At 37.1% G+C, this 15,701-nt stretch overlaps 3 protein-coding genes across 3 annotated transcripts; 2 read left to right on the forward strand and 1 right to left on the reverse strand.

The window, feature by feature from the left end:
* The first annotated feature begins 4 nt into the window (after window positions 1-4).
* gig2p (grass carp reovirus (GCRV)-induced gene 2p) lies at window positions 5-3,691 on the forward strand. The gene is made up of 2 exons (XM_053230510.1): window positions 5-318; window positions 1,147-3,691. Exon 2 carries the CDS (start codon window positions 1,167-1,169, stop codon window positions 1,815-1,817), a length of 651 nt encoding a protein of 216 aa, XP_053086485.1. The 5' UTR covers window positions 5-318; window positions 1,147-1,166; the 3' UTR covers window positions 1,818-3,691.
* Window positions 3,692-5,109: 1,418 nt separating this feature from the next.
* Window positions 5,110-7,827, reverse strand: ufc1 (ubiquitin-fold modifier conjugating enzyme 1). Its single transcript, XM_026922286.3, has 6 exons — window positions 7,668-7,827; window positions 7,264-7,331; window positions 5,903-5,966; window positions 5,724-5,800; window positions 5,542-5,632; window positions 5,110-5,466 (listed from the first exon to the last, which is right to left on the reverse strand). Exons 1-6 carry the CDS (start codon window positions 7,788-7,790, stop codon window positions 5,386-5,388), a joined length of 504 nt encoding a protein of 167 aa, XP_026778087.1. The 5' UTR covers window positions 7,791-7,827; the 3' UTR covers window positions 5,110-5,385.
* Window positions 7,828-8,112: 285 nt separating this feature from the next.
* si:dkey-71l1.1 (uncharacterized protein LOC569883 homolog) lies at window positions 8,113-15,337 on the forward strand. Its single transcript, XM_026922277.3, has 10 exons — window positions 8,113-8,388; window positions 8,627-8,810; window positions 9,500-9,567; window positions 9,789-9,881; window positions 9,967-10,068; window positions 10,162-10,267; window positions 10,936-11,058; window positions 11,762-11,838; window positions 12,692-12,794; window positions 12,907-15,337. Exons 2-10 carry the CDS (start codon window positions 8,666-8,668, stop codon window positions 13,044-13,046), a joined length of 957 nt encoding a protein of 318 aa, XP_026778078.1. The 5' UTR covers window positions 8,113-8,388; window positions 8,627-8,665; the 3' UTR covers window positions 13,047-15,337.
* Window positions 15,338-15,701: the final 364 nt, after the last annotated feature.

Consider the following 15,701-nt stretch of genomic DNA (forward strand, 5'->3'; position numbering starts at 1 on the left):
ACTACGTAGTGAATAAGGTTTGGTTTGGGACAGCTGCGAGGTTTAATTGAAAGCTATGGGTAAACAGTAAACAATAATATGATCACTAATATCGACTCAGATCTGGTTTGTTTGTCTGTAGTACTTTTAGAATGGATTATAATATATTAGGCTATAATAGACACTCCTAAGGTTATTATTTTAAATAAGTGGATGTGGAGGAGTATCATTTTCAGTTACAGGAAGAGGAGAGGACCCTGTAAAGGAAACGAAAACGAAAGTTTCCAGAAGTATTGGCACACCTACTTGCTGAAAAGAAGGAGTAAGCACTACAAACAGGTCAGTGATTATTTTACGTTGATTTCTTTACACATTTGCGGATTTTTCTGAATATTGTTCGTTTTTTTCTCTCTCTCTCTTTTATTTCATTCAGTTCGAATGCATTAGGTACAGTTTTTGAAGCTCAGGTCTCAAACTTATTTATTCTCATCTACACTCTTAAAGGGTTCTTTAAAGCTTCATTGTAGGATTAACCTGGAAATCCACCCTGAAACACATTCAATATGTTTATATAGATGTGATTAGTACTTCAGGGGCTAATCTGTTGGTTGGTGTTGTATTTTTATTATTCCTGTGAGAGTGTACAGATCAGGAGGTGAGAGAGCTGGACTGATTAATAGACTAAAGCTCTGCTGCATCACTCTCTTTGGGTAGAAATAAAGCAACTGCCAAATCCCCCTTGCACCCTGTTGCATTGTAGGTAATGTAGGAAACTGTTAACCAAATTGACAATAGACCAACATGCCAATGAATGAAGTTTATACTACAGAAAGATATTTACAAACTGAGATGCTGTTGAAGATCACACATTAATTACAACGATTGATATACAGGTTGCTCAGGGTGGATTTTTTGCTTCTTTAAAGGGTTGGAACCCTTTATTTCCTGATAGGGAAACACTGTTGTTAGGGTTCTACATTCTCCCACAAGGACAACCAAAGGACACTTAGGGATACCACATAACTCCTTTACATTTGCACAGTATGCCAGGACAATGTACATTGAAGAGCAGCTTACTCTACTCTCACCACAAGCATTTCAATATACATATGTCCTACATTTGCATTATCAGCTTATTGAAATGAACCTTTATTTCTTTTGGTACAGAGAAAATAAGAAAAAAAAAGATGTCCGTCACTTTCTATGGTTGGGAAGTAGACTACGATGAGGACCGCCACCTCAGAGCAGAACAAGAGCCTAAATCTGGCAGGCATTACACCATGTACCACGGCACTCAGGTCCAAGCAGCTCGCCATATCATCCAAAATGGCTTCCGTCAGTCCTCAGATGGGATGTTGGGGCCTGGGGTTTACGTGAGCCGCAACCAGAAGAAAGCTGAGCGCTACCCCTTGAACGCCACCTTCAATGACCGTGTGGTCCTGAAGCTGAGCGTCGATTGTGGAAAAGTCAAGAGAATTGACAAAGACAACCACCCTATGCAGAAGACATGGCACAACAATGGCTACGACACGGCCTGGGTGCCGCCCAAATGTGGTATGAAGGCTGTTCCCAGTGGCCTGGAGGAAGACTGCGTGTGGGATCCCAAACGTATCGAGGTGATCGATGTCGTGTTGGCACCCAACGGCACCATTTTGAATGAACTCAAGCAGTCAATCACCCAGAAATCTCCGCAAGCTGCTGCTGCTGCCGCCAACCCGCAAGTGTGCCAGCTGTGCAACTGGAAAAAATCTCCAGCGCATAGCGTTCAGCCCTGCTGGGGCTGCGGGGAAACTATCTGCACACTAATGACCAAACACAAGTGCAATCACTGGGGCTAGGTAGCTGTTTCCAAACCAGGATATAACAATACCACAATATTGCAGTATACCCTGATAGGGAGATGTCCTGATATAGTGATATATTCATTCATTTATTCATCTTCAGTAAGTGCTTTATCCTTTGGGGTCCAGAGCCAATCCCAGGAGCACTGAGGGATGTACACCAGTCCATCGCTGGGCATATAGTGATTATTTTTTTAAGGATAAATCCTCTTAAAAAAACATTCTGTCCAAAATGCCATTTACACTACTTTTCCCTAACCCCAAAGGTATTCGTGTCATAAATTTTCCACTGTTATGAGGCTAATGTAACTAACAAATAAGGGAAGCATCATGCAAAGTACACGAAAATGGTAAGTTGGGAAGACGGTGGAGGAGCATCTTTCAGTTATTCAGTCGTCCTGCGTTCTAACATCTGTAATAACCTCAATTATGCAACATCAGGTTGCATAAGTAATAATAAAATGTTCCAGATTTTCCTTTTAACCAAATCATTATCTAGAGCATTTCTAGCATGTGTGCGATTACGAGGGATAATTATTTAGACTGATATACCGAAAACTCACGTAATCTGTAATGACCTCTACAAGCAGTCGTTAATTGCTGTCAAAAAAAGTGTTAATGCAAACCATATTTTGTGAAACAATTTCATGGATTACTTCTTGAAAGATAATTGTAAATTGCTTCAAATCTGTATAATTCATCATTTCAGCGATGGGGCTGCTTTTCCAGAGGCAGGAATGTGGTCATACATTAACAACATAGTGATGTGTCATTTGCAAACGAATCAACTTTTTGAACCGTTACTGCATCTGCACCAGTGTTGATACAGTAAAAGTAAAGTTGGAAAAGCAGCATTGATAAGACTTTCTGTAATTTTCTGTTAAATCAAGCCCTAATAATCACACACCCACTGTAAAGTTCATAAAATTACAGAATACGTTACAACAAATAGTAGCTAAACAAATCAAATTGGAACTATAGTATCATATAAATATAATAGCTTAGATATGTACTTTTGTTTATTTTTCTAGATAAAATTGTGGCACAAACCACATAAGAAAGTGTGAAACTAAACACAGCTAAGCTTCCCTTTTTTGTTAGCAACATTTGCAAATCTAAAGGAACTTTGGAAACCAAACATATCTGGGGAAAGGGGGAAATTGTGGATTTTTAACCTGTCCTTTCTATTCTAGCACTTTCTTTAACTAGATAATTAAATACTTCCTAGCGCTGTAGTTTTTTTGATGATTTAATATCAACTTCTTTTAAAAGATGAAGAAATATGGTGCCATGCTGGAAACTGTGTTTTTTTTATACCACTGTAAGAGTGTTCCACTATGGATTTAATTTCCTGTTGGAACTCATTGTATGTGAATGCAACTTTCTGATTGTATGAATCACAAATCTATGGTCACTTTCGTAAATCTGTCACTTGACTTGCAACTCGATCGTCCATTTCATACTTGTAGGGCTCACTTTATGAGTTGACAGGACTTTTTTGTTTTAGATCCACCCACTCGGGCTCTTTTCATTTGGATCAGATCACCACTAAGAGTCGACTCTTTCAGTTCACTGGACAAAGTTTGCGATATTTCGAATTTTAAATTTTCGTGAATAATTTTTTTTGAATAAACAATGACGTAGCGGACAAAAGTCACGTTTCAAAGCTATAAATGAAATTTTTATTTGATTTAATTAATGAAAGCATGATAGCACATAAACACGATGCTTACTGAAGATGAATGAATTCATGCTAACAAACAGCTCAGATACTGAAAGGAGCTTTCTATGGAAGCATTTTGATTAAATTACACTATAAGAGTAATGCATTACCTACATCTACAAAAAAAAAAAAAAATACAAAGAAAGAACAGCTCATACGCAAGTCAGATGTTTCACTCAAAATCCTTCAGTAATCATGTGTTGCAATGGTGTAGCTACTCCAAATTTGCATTAAAATGTGATTTTTAATTGCAATATGATAAAGACATAAATAAGGGTCCTAAGTAGTCAAATTTACATTATAATCACATTTGTAAATTTACGTTTCTGGTAATGGATTTGTGATTCATTACATTATGATCTCATCATCGCATTTACCTATAATTATTTTTAACAAGACAGAATGCCAACATAGAACGAAATTTCTACTGCTCAATATTCATTCTTGTATATTTAGACAAAGGTATAAGGAAGGAACTCAGGTTCATTAGACCGCACAACCTCTACTGCACATTAGCCCTGAGAACCCATATTAATATCTATATCTATGCAATTTTGTTTACATCACATTTATTCTGTGTATCTCTGGGCTAATATAAAGTTTACACAGTATGCCTGAGACATCTGCATACACGCATAGACAATGAAAATATTATATTATATTTTCCTACTTGAACGTGTTTTAGAGAATTTTCGTTCCATTGACTGCCTTGTTATATCTTGCCATGAAATAGTGATAATCCTATAATCTTATACCGACAATCTTCTGTGCTCCTATTGATCAGGTTTTTGTGTTGTTTGTTAAATGCAATTCATTTTATCTCTCTTCATGAAATAAATTTTAAAAAAAGTTTTAAAAAATTATTCATTATTACTGTACTGTATTTAAAAGGGACACTTGTATCCCTGCACATTCATGCAATTATTCAATTAGACAATCATTTGGCAGCAGCACAATGCATTAAAAACAGGTCAAGACCTGCAGATAGAGGTCAAGAGCTTCAGTTAACGTTCACATCAAACAAAATTGGGGAAAAAATGTGATCTCAGTGACTTTGGCATAGTTGTATTTAGTCTGTATACATAGTCTGAGTATTTCAGAAACTGATCTCCTTGGATTTGCATGTAGTTTACAAAGTTTGAGCTGACCGAAAGGCTAGAGTAACCCAAATAATCACTCTTTACAACCGTGGTGAGCAGAAAAGCATCTCAGAACACATCAAACCTTGAGGCGGATGGGCTACAACAGCAGAAGACCACATCGGGTTCCACTCGTGTCAGCCAAGAACAGGAAACTGAGGCTACAGTTGGGCACAGACTCATTGAAAATGGACAGTTGAAGATTGAGGAAATTTTTTTGAGATTGAGATTTTTTTTTTTTCTAATTTTCAACTGTCTAGTTTGGGTGAGTCTGTGCCCACTTGTAGCCTCAGATTCCTGTTCTTGGCTGACAGGAGTGGAACCTGATGTGTAACTCCACACCGCTGCTCTACCATGTCACCCTCTGACAATTTCAGATGTACATGATTAATTAAGAATGTAGGAAAATTCATAATGAGCAACACAATTATAACGCCATTATCTTGGTTTAATCTGGTGTCAATAATACAGGGTTAAAGACACAAAGGAAACATTAGACATTTTACATTTACAAGAAGTCCACAGAATTGACTGGTCCTGAATTTGGATGAACAGCTTTTTTTTTTTTTAACAATCCATGTGTGGATTTTCAGTCACACTGTACAGCGTGTGTGTGTGTGTGTGTGTATTGCATTGCCAAGCTGATCATTTAGCCAGTTAGGATGTTAAGACAGGTAGTTGATTTCTCCATCATTTCAAATTTTCAGCTGCCCTGCTGCTCTTTGTGCTGTATTATCCCCTTAGCAATGAGGTCCGGGATCTCCACGGCAAGCCAGGGTCCGAGCTGAGGAGAGCAAACAATGTGATATATGATGAACATGTACAACGAATCGATTCTAAATCAAATCATTTTACTTACTCCCAGCGCCATCAGATGAGCCAGTCCGAATTTTGGCACGTTCCTCGCCCACAGAGGTTTGAAGTGATCCGTCAAGCAGATCTTACCCCCCCTTTAAAAAAAGAAATAAAATGTAATTCTCTAAACCACTTTACTTCAGGCAGGACACAGAAGAAGCAGTAAAAAACAAAACAAAAACTGACCTGTACATCTTCGCCGTCTTCCCATCTAGTTCAGGGATCGCCACTTCAGGCGCCGTAGCGGGATACGTGACTGGAATCTTAAATTAGAATTCAATTTAAAAACGCATCATCCAAGAGCTATTTTTCAAAGGAATACATCGATCTATATGGGTGCCAATTTTTAAGTTAAACGTACTTACATCAAATTCCATGTCGAATTCATACTTAAGAAGTTCGTGGATGTACCAGCATTTTCCAAACCACCTGCAAAGAAGAGTTGCTTTTATCTACACGGCAACTTTATCCCACAAATCAGGTTGCTTTTTCAAGTTGAAATGGTGTGATGAGTTTTTCCTTCCGTAACTGCTTCCTGACTCCTCACTACCACTGCTTCATTCGGTCTGAGTACTTGATAGAAATTGTAGAATATTGTAGAATTTTACTATGTAAATAGTTAGTTTGTGGTGCCGTGACCAAAGGCGACTTCTTTCTATAAGAAATGTTACAATCTTTCGATATTTTCTGACAGAACTTTATTCTAGAGTTTTTCTACTCTACTTTATTAATTCAATATTATTCTATTCATTCTGTTTATTCTATTCTATCCATTATATCTATTTCTAGTCATTCTATATTATGCCCCTGAGTCATTGTATTTTATTCTATTCTACTTATTAGTTATAATCTATTATTTTCTATTCTGATAGAACTAGTCTAGTTTTTCTACTCTATTTTATTCTACTCTACTCTTTATCCTTTTCTATTCATTCTATTTTATTCCATTCTACATTGTTCATTAGTTATTAACTATTCTAATAAAACTCAATTTTATTCTATTCTAACTGTCGTAAGACTGTCATAACAATTCTTCCTCATATAACACGCTGATACTCGTGACAACCCGATATGCAAATTAGTATTCTATTCATTCTATTTTATTCTATTATACTCTTCTATTCAATCTTTTCTACTCTAATCGTTAGTTGTTTTCTACTCATACTCTATTTTATTCATTCTATTCAATTAATCTTTTTATCCTTTTCTATTCTATTCAACTGCATTCTACACTATTCGTTAATTATTAATTATTGTAATAAAATGCAATTCTATTCTATTCTAACTGTCTTAACAATCCTTCCTCATATAAACACACTGATACTCAGATAATCATAATGACACAATATGCAAATTAGCAATCTATTTATTCAATTTTATTCACTCTATTTTATTCTATTATACTCTTCTCATCATATTCTATTCATTCTATTCTGCCCTAATCATTAGTTATTTTCTGCTCTGATCTATTCAGTCTATTCCATTTATTTTGTTCTCTTTTCATCCTTTTCTATTCTATTCTACACTATTCATTGGTTATAATCTGTTGTTTCCTATTATGATAAAACAATATTCTCTTCTGCTCTATTCTATTGTAACGTCTTGAAAACAAGGTGATGCTCAAATAATCATGACGACACAATGTGCAAACAGCTGACTTGTGACGTCACAATTTCTTGAGCATGCATTAGTTGCTTTTCCCCCCTTGAAAAGATCATAATTTTACCTTGTACCCTCTTTATTGGATTCTAGACGAAACCAGTCATTATCAGCTGCTTTGTTGTTTTCAACATACTACAACACATGGACACATGGAAGTACAGAGAAGTTTAACAGAAAATAAACAACATCACACACACTTTACTGTAACTTTCACTTTAAGGCTCAATATCTAATCTTAGTTACCTGTTATAAATAGCTAGATTTATAGTGAGTTAATATGGCTGACAGCCAAATCCATCCCTAATCACTATACATGAGCACTACACTGAGTATAACAGAAGACTCTCTACGCACTTTGTAGTGAACTATAAATCCTGTACAGAGCAGTTTGAGATTCAGCCTGTGCAGAAATGACACGTATGGATGACAAACTAAACAAATACCTAAAAAATAAAAAGTGTGTCTTACTTTAATGAGAGACAAATATTCCTCTCGCAGTCTCTGCACCCACAGCTCTTTGTCTCTCGGCCCAGAATTGGTTTTTAAAAGTGGTATTTGAGAAACTATTTTCCTAGTGGCTTCATCTGCCATGTTGCTAGTAAGGTACTGGAAACCGGAAGTACGGAACTAGCCTAGCTTCCGACGTCAGAGTATTCTGGAAATGTCTGCTATATTACAAAACATAAACTAGCATGAAAAAATTAAAACATTACAAACAATGTTCTGTGACACACCCGTCTAAAATGTATTCAATATTATATAAATCAAGAAAAGCGTATTTTCAAAAGATATATTTATTTATATGTAAAACCGGAATAATGTTTACTGGTTGATTGTCCAGTCGGCAATATTTTGTAGTTACACCAGACGTCAATTCGCCGGACTGCTCATCCGGGCTGAATCCTAAACAGCTCTGTACGTCCTTATATTAGTGCACTACATTGTATATGACACTAAGGTTTATACGCCCTACATAGTGCACTATTTATACAAAAACAGCTCCATTTGGACTTCAGCCCGGTTGCTTCGTTCTGTTTCAGAGCACTGCATCCTGCATCTCTCAGCATCCTTTCAAATTGAACTCGTTCCCATTTTTTTTGACTCAAGCCAAATCGTTTTTAATAAATGTAATAAATGTTATGATGTGATTTTGTTCAGGCGGTGTTCAAAGGTTCCATGCTAAAATACAGTAAGTGGTACAATTCAGTGCAAATATTATGTTATGTATGTCATATGAACATTCATATGGATCACTTTTATTCCTAAGCATATATATTTGTTTTATTTTGTTTTAATATTTATATATTAAGCTATATATATTTGTGATAATGTTATTTGTTTTTTTAGCATTAGTACTATAATACTTGGTTATGTATTCTACTATTATATATATATATATATATATATATATATTTTTTTTTTTACAGATAATTTGGCCAGATCAGGCTGGAAGTGAGTGTCTCCTCATGGGCAGCGTGTTGGCCTTGTCATCTCGTCCTGAGCGTCAGAATTCCCCTTTCCCCCACGACAGACCTCTATCAAGGTGGGACAAGAGGGATGGAAGACTTCCAAACCCAGGCAGCTTTGACGGCCTTCATCGCAGCTGCAAAGGTGAAACAAATCCCTCTGAAAGTGTCACTGGAACAGTAAAGCATGCTATCCACTTTAAGACCACAGCGCTGATGAATTCTCAATTCTGATTGCTCAGACGGTGTTATAAGAGGAAAAAAATAATTGCCTACTAACTTTATCTGCAACATGAATCTGATTATCGTGGACCAGAATTAAAAAAATTTCCTGTACTCAGAAATGAACAGAAAACCTGTTTACTCGAAGCTCACTTATGGAGGTCTAAGGGCAGTTTTTTGGGCAGTTTACGAACTTCTATGCAGAGTGGGTATTTTTATATAATCCTTTCAGAAGACTAAAAGTATTTGTAAATGATATGGGGCTTACAGGAACTAACTGGGTTTGTAGATGTTACATGACCTTAAATGTAACTATTAATGGGTAAAAAGTGTGACATGTTGTTGCTTAATAACAGAAAATTTCTACACATTGGTAAATTGCTGTGGTAAGAGAAATAAAACACTTCAGAATGTGCTGTTGTGGGAAAATAATCAACTTTGGGCTGATGTTTGGCTTCATCACACCACCCTGTTGTTGATAATTTTCCGATAACAGTTTTATTCCTTACTTTTAATTGCCCTGATTTGAGCTATGGTTCTGAAACTGTTTATCATTTGCAATGACATCAAACTGTTTTGTGTGTGTGTGTGTGTGTGTGTGTGTGTGTTTAGATGTGTTTCCGCAGCAGGTCGAAGGAGTGAAAATGGTCATAAACAAAACCCTAAGCAGCTTTTTCAAGGTTTGTTTCATGCATGATTTTACACCCAAAAGATAATTTTGTTTTAATAAAGTTAATTATTGTTAATAAGCAGCAGAAAAAAGGGATGCTTTGTGTAGACGGAACAGTTTAAAGCTTCATCATCTTAAATGTGGACTTTTTGTGAAAAAAAAAGATTTTTGTGGCAGTTTGAGACTGATTTTGCTTATATAATCTTTATTTAAAAAAAAAAAAAAATCCAGGTCAGCCATACGTTTCACATCAGTGCTGTGGCTCCGTCGACGTACCGCTTCCATGTCGAGTATCTGCAATCAGACACAGACAGCAAAGAAACAGTAAGCTTTTGCTTATTACTCTCTGCTTCCTCGCTGGATAAAATGAATAGAGTTGATGGTTATAAAGTGTCGTCTCTGCTCACAGGGCTCTCCCATGCTCATTGGAGAAATGGATTCCTCTGGGAGCTTGAACGCACACTCTTTACTCCACCTAAGCGAGCAAATACGAGCGAAAGCAGTATTTCAGGTTGTGTACTGATGCGCTACAAATGTAGGATTTCAGGTTTGATCTGTCAAAGTATTTTGATTTATTTTAATTCAACATTGCCATGTTTTCCAGACTGTGCAGTCGCAGTTTGTTACATGGCAGTTTGAGACCGAGTACAGAGGCAGCGATTTCACAGCTGCCGTAACTATGGCCAACCCGGACATCTTTCGAGAATCTGGTGCGATTCTCAAAAACATCTGTGAAGGAATATAATCTTAATTCAGTCAAGTCCAGTTTGGATGCTTTTGCGCTTGTCGTTTCTTTTTTTTTTTCCCCTCACCCACTGACACATTTTGCAATAACAGGAATTCACTTGTCTCACTTACATTACACAACATTAAATGTAACAATAAATGGATAAAAATGAGTTAATTAATTATAAAATACAATTGTTGTCAAATTGCTGTGATATAAGAGGAAGAAAACATTTCATTACATGCTGTTATAGGAAAATAGTCAACTTCTGGGTGGTACCAGTAACAGTAGCTGCATCCCACCACCCCGTCGTTGATTATGTTCCTTAAGTTTATTCTTTAATTATTGACATATCTGATAAATCCAATCTAGATAGATGACACTAGCTAGTACTGGTAAGAGCATTGTTACGGTCACAGTGTGCGTGTTGAACACTGAAATGATTATGTACAAAAATAAATATAAAGTTAGCTACATTATCAGCACCATACAACGTACAGCTATAGCTAGTTCTAGTAAATTAATCATGATTCCTAGCATTTAAAATGGAGCCTTTGAAATACTTTACCTTTCTTACTAATCTTTAAATACCTTATAATTATTTTTCTGGGTCATTCTCTGAAATATACATCCTTGTTTCTCATGGGACAGTTATCATGGTGGCGCACTTCCTCCAGAGTGTCTCTCCACAGCTGGTTCTCGGAGGAGAGTTGGTTTACCACCGAGGGCGAGCTGAAGAAGGTGGCATCCTCACCCTCGCTGGACAATACTCAGGTTAGGGAGCAAAGCGTATATTGCTGTTAGCATCGTTTAGTTACCTGGACAAAAGTTTGAGAAAACAGTTAGGACCAAGAGTTTAAGGCCACTGCCAAGTGGGAGTGAGTGTAGAAAACCAAACAATCAACAAGTCTGGTCCTTTCTGGTGTGTTTTGTTACCTGATCTGTGTACGTTTGAAGTACAGAGAAACTTACACAGATCAGGTAACAAAACACACCAGAAAGGACCAGACTTGTCAACTGTTTGGTTCTCTACACAGTATTTCAGCTAGCTAGCTAGAGTTCGGCGCTAGTTTGTGTCACCTCAGAGATGCGTAGATGTGCATGTGTTTTAAGCAGACACACACAGTTGAATTAAACTCAATCACATAATTTTAAAGGCTGTAAACTGACTGACACAAACACCTCCCATTAATCGCTTTAACTGTTTAGCAAGAAAAAAGCTAAAACTCCACCACCTCTGAATCTTTTTTTCTCTTATCACATTGTTATTTTGGACTCTTGCTCTCTCCTACCACTGTGTGCCTGACAGCTTCTGTCTGTCACTCTGTAGTTGGACTTCTTTTGTGCCTAAAGTTGATGTATCTCAGCTAGAGTACTGTATGATTTATGTGTACAAATTTCCTTCCAGTTATTTTTTTGAACCAATGAAATAAGCAGTAGTGGAATATTTTTCAGATTTCTCCTTCTTTTATTCCAGGTCCCAACTGGGTTGCCACATTAAATGCTGGTAAAGGAGGTGCCCATGCCAGCTATTATCATAGAGCCAACAAGCAGGTAAAGTGGTCTCTAATGTATATGACTATTCCTTTGAGGATATCACAGAGGATCCAATATGGAAATGAGCCTTCTATTAAACCACTTAATATTGGATCATGAGAATTAGGATCAACAGAAACAGGATCCATCCAATGGGCAAAATGATGCAAGCCACATAAACTGAAGTCATCAGGGTGTTTTAATATATGCTACATGGTCAAAGGTTTGTGGACACCTGACCATCACACCCATATGTGGTTCTTTCCCAAACTATTGCTACAAAGTTGGAAGCACCCAATCGTATAGAATGCCTTTGTATGCTGTAGCTTTACCATATAACTTCACTGGAACTAAGAGGCCCAATCCTGTTTCAGCATGACAATGCCCCTGTGCACAAAGTGAGCTCCAGAACGATATGGTTTGCCAATGTTGGAGTGGAAGAACTCGAGTGTCCTGCACAGAGCCATGACCTCAACCCTACTGAACACCTTGGAGATGAACTAGATGCTGACTGCACCCCTGGCCTCCTCAACTGACATCAGTGCCTGACCTCATTAATGCTCTTGTGGCTGAATGAGCACAAATCCCTACAGTGTTGCTCCAAAATCTAGTGGAAAGCCTTCCTAGAAGAGTGGAGGTTATTATAACAGCAGAGGAGGGACTAAATCTGGAATGGGATGTTCATCAAGCACAAATGGGTGTGACTGTCAGGTGTCCACAACCTTTTGGCCATATCACAAGACATGTCATAAATGCAGTAGGTGGCAGTATAACTGTGAACTAGTATTTCATCCATAGTGTACAACCCTAGCATTAGCCTAACCCTAGCAACCCCTTGTAACATACAGTACAGTTGTAGTCATCTTCCCAGATCCAGGTCGGAGTGGAATTTGAGGCCAGCACTAGAACCCAGGAGACCAAGTTCTCTTTTGGCTATCAAATGGATTTACCAGAAGCCAACATGGTTTTCAGAGGTAATAATCTCCAATATCTTTCATTTTAGTATGAATAAGGAACTGATAATTGTCTGTATGACATGTTCCTGTAAGGATGTTTAAGGAGAATCTTATGAAAATCTCCCATTAGGTATGCTGGACAGTCGGTGTATCATCGGAGGTGTTCTGGAGAAGCGCCTGTGTCCTCTTCCGGCTACGCTAATCATGGGGGCCTTCGTCAACCACAGAGGAGACAAGCTGCAAGTCGGCTTAGGAGTGAACGTTGGCTAGATCTCAGGTCTAAATGGAACGTTCCAGAAATATCCTCAGGTCTGTCCAAATGACTGGTTCATCACAGATCACAGCTAAACTAACCTGGCAATTCTGGACATTATGTTGCATCTGATGTGAAGGATTGTATCAATGTTAACAAGCAGGGACAGAAATAATGATTCTGAGTCCAAATGGAGAAACAATTCCATGTTGGTGCTGTCCTTCCTCAAACTAATGTACGACACGTCCGTCACTAACACCTCAAAAGACCTCATTTGATCCTAACCTTGACAGGATAATGACTGGATAAAAACTGAATAATTATGGATGGTTTGGAGAAACATGAAGAAGACATATGCAGTTTTAAACACGCAGCATTATTTTTGATTCATTATGATTATGGATGCAACTGGGTATGTGCCGATATTCATAGTGCAACATGTCATTCTTTAAGTAATAATAACATATTAGCATTTGCAAATTACTGTGGTATAAGAAGAAAAAAACACTTCAGGACGTGCTGTTATAGTCGTCGTTGTTTATTTTCCTACAACTGCGCACCCCATTATGTTTATTTCTTACATACGCTATTATCACAATCTTATCCAATAGACAGAATTGGTAAAAATGCAAAAACACCTCCACAAGCAAAGCAAATTGATCCACTGTATGTCTAGAGAGATCTACATGCAGAGTAATGGTGATATTTCTAAGTACAAGGTAATGATGATATTCTGAAGTGTTCATGATATCAGTATTGTGCTGAATATCGCAATATATTGTTCAACAAGTTATCGGCACATGCCCAGATTGTACATTTGCACTTTTTTTTGTTTTCTTTGAAATTATGCACCATTTGAAATATATTAAAACACATAAAATCAATGTTATTAAGCGATGAAAACAATAAAATATGTTTAGGCTAGTAAAAATAATAAGCTGTAAAGGCTTCCAATAGTTATATGTTTATTATATACAGTCAATTCCAAAAATATTGGCATCCTTGAAGAGAATGCGCAAAAATTATGGTATAAAATAAATATTACATGTCACAATTTACACCCAAAAATTGGAGAAAATAATTGCCTTTCCTCTAAATAAAAATATGCAGCAAAATCTTAAGCATATTTATTAATGCAAACTATTTGTCAGCCTTTCAACAAAATGTCTTTTTGTTCTTATTTCCTTTGACTTAATGTGAGGTTGCACAAATGAAAAATCTCTTTGTCTTCCATCAACATTGGGCAAAACCAAATCAGAGTGATAGGGAAAAGTAAAAAGTTGTGAGCAGTTGAAAATTTGTCAAGAATTCGACACGTGAACATACCAAGAAGGATGGTGAAGGAGACAAAGAGCAAAGTTTCAGAGTAGCATACTTTAGTTGATAGTTGGCGTCGTCAAATTTAAAAATCAGTTATTCAACGCCACCTCCATAACAAGTTGTTTGGAAGGATTACATAAAAGAAGCAACCCACAAAATGCACTATGGTTGGAATCGTGTGTTGTGATGAGTTGCAATTGTCCTCTATACACTACATACTGTAAAATATGGCGGTGGATCATGGAACTGTTTTGTAAAGCTTGTTGACATAAATGCTAAGTACCAGCATCAACCCAAAGCCTCATTGCCTTTGCCAGGAGGTTAAAACTTGACCATCATCACAAAACTTAGTTACAGCAGTACAAAATCTTTGCAGTGATCATCTCAGTCTCCGGATTTGAACTCTTCTGTGGTGTGAATTGAGGAGGGACGTTCACGTACAGAAACCTAAGAATATAAAGGAGCTTTAAATGTTCTGCATGTTCCAAGATCATTTCACAAGAATCTAAATGTTACAGGAAGAGGTTCAGGGCCGATGTTCTCTCAAGAAAAGGGTTTAGGGCTTTGCGTGTGTATGTGTGGGGATGGGGTGGGCGGAGCTTTTTATCTTGGAACAAATGTTATGTTGAAATAAAACTATGCAGCAGCTATATGGTTTAAACTCAAAATATAGCCCATTGCATGTTATTTATTTTTATCGAGGGTGCCAATAATTTTGGAATTGAAGAGTATGAAGAGTTTTTTTTAAATCTATCATTGAATTTTAGTACATTTAACATGAAGAACATGATGCATTACGTTATACTATGGTGATCATGCTATCCTATATGCATAGATTTTAACATGCACTGACCATATTTATTGATTTATTTATTAACTGATTGAATGACTGATTGATTCTGCATATCAGATTTTTGCATTCAGCATAAACACAGTTTACTATAAGCAGCCTGTCCTTTGTATTGTGTGCATTAACCTGGAGTTTCTATTTATAAATGAATAAAATGAAATATTTCTTTCTAAAGATCGAGAAGTAGGCTTAATGTTTTTCACTGACTTCTTCTTTCACGTCACCGCTGTTTTTAAGCCTTTTCGGATTCTGGATTGCACTTCCCTAGCCCAAGACGGATCACTTTTGTGCCTTTTGAAGAGGAATTATACATAGTGTACAGGCCATGTGCAATGCGGATAGGTGAGATTGTACCTGCCTGACAGGAAGGTCCTGTTTTGATGTTTAAGCGAAATGCCACAAAGTGAACGTGTGCTGCTGCTGTTTTTTTACGACTGCATAACCCGAGGCAACTGAGGCTGAAGATGAAAAAAGTTCCAGTGAGATGCTTTGTGCTGCTACT

Source organism: Pangasianodon hypophthalmus, chromosome 27, assembly GCF_027358585.1.
Source record: "Pangasianodon hypophthalmus isolate fPanHyp1 chromosome 27, fPanHyp1.pri, whole genome shotgun sequence".
Taxonomy (NCBI): domain Eukaryota; kingdom Metazoa; phylum Chordata; class Actinopteri; order Siluriformes; family Pangasiidae; genus Pangasianodon; species Pangasianodon hypophthalmus.

Bases quoted from the DNA above. Each gene is read 5' to 3' on its own strand.
- ufc1 (XM_026922286.3), bottom strand. From the start codon at position 7,790: ATGGCAGATGAAGCCACTAGGAAAATAGTTTCTCAAATACCACTTTTA. The intron at 5,801-5,902 runs GTAAGTACGTTT...TTCTAATTTAAG, and splicing joins AATTCGACATGGAATTTGAT to ATTCCAGTCACGTATCCCGC. The intron at 5,467-5,541 runs GTAAGTAAAATG...TGCTCTCCTCAG, and splicing joins CTCATCTGATGGCGCTGGGA to CTCGGACCCTGGCTTGCCGT.
- gig2p (XM_053230510.1), top strand. From the start codon at position 1,167: ATGTCCGTCACTTTCTATGGTTGGGAAGTAGACTACGATGAGGACCGC.
- si:dkey-71l1.1 (XM_026922277.3), top strand. From the start codon at position 8,666: ATGGGCAGCGTGTTGGCCTTGTCATCTCGTCCTGAGCGTCAGAATTCC. The intron at 9,568-9,788 runs GTTTGTTTCATG...AAAAAAATCCAG, and splicing joins CCCTAAGCAGCTTTTTCAAG to GTCAGCCATACGTTTCACAT. The intron at 9,882-9,966 runs GTAAGCTTTTGC...CTCTGCTCACAG, and splicing joins ACACAGACAGCAAAGAAACA to GGCTCTCCCATGCTCATTGG.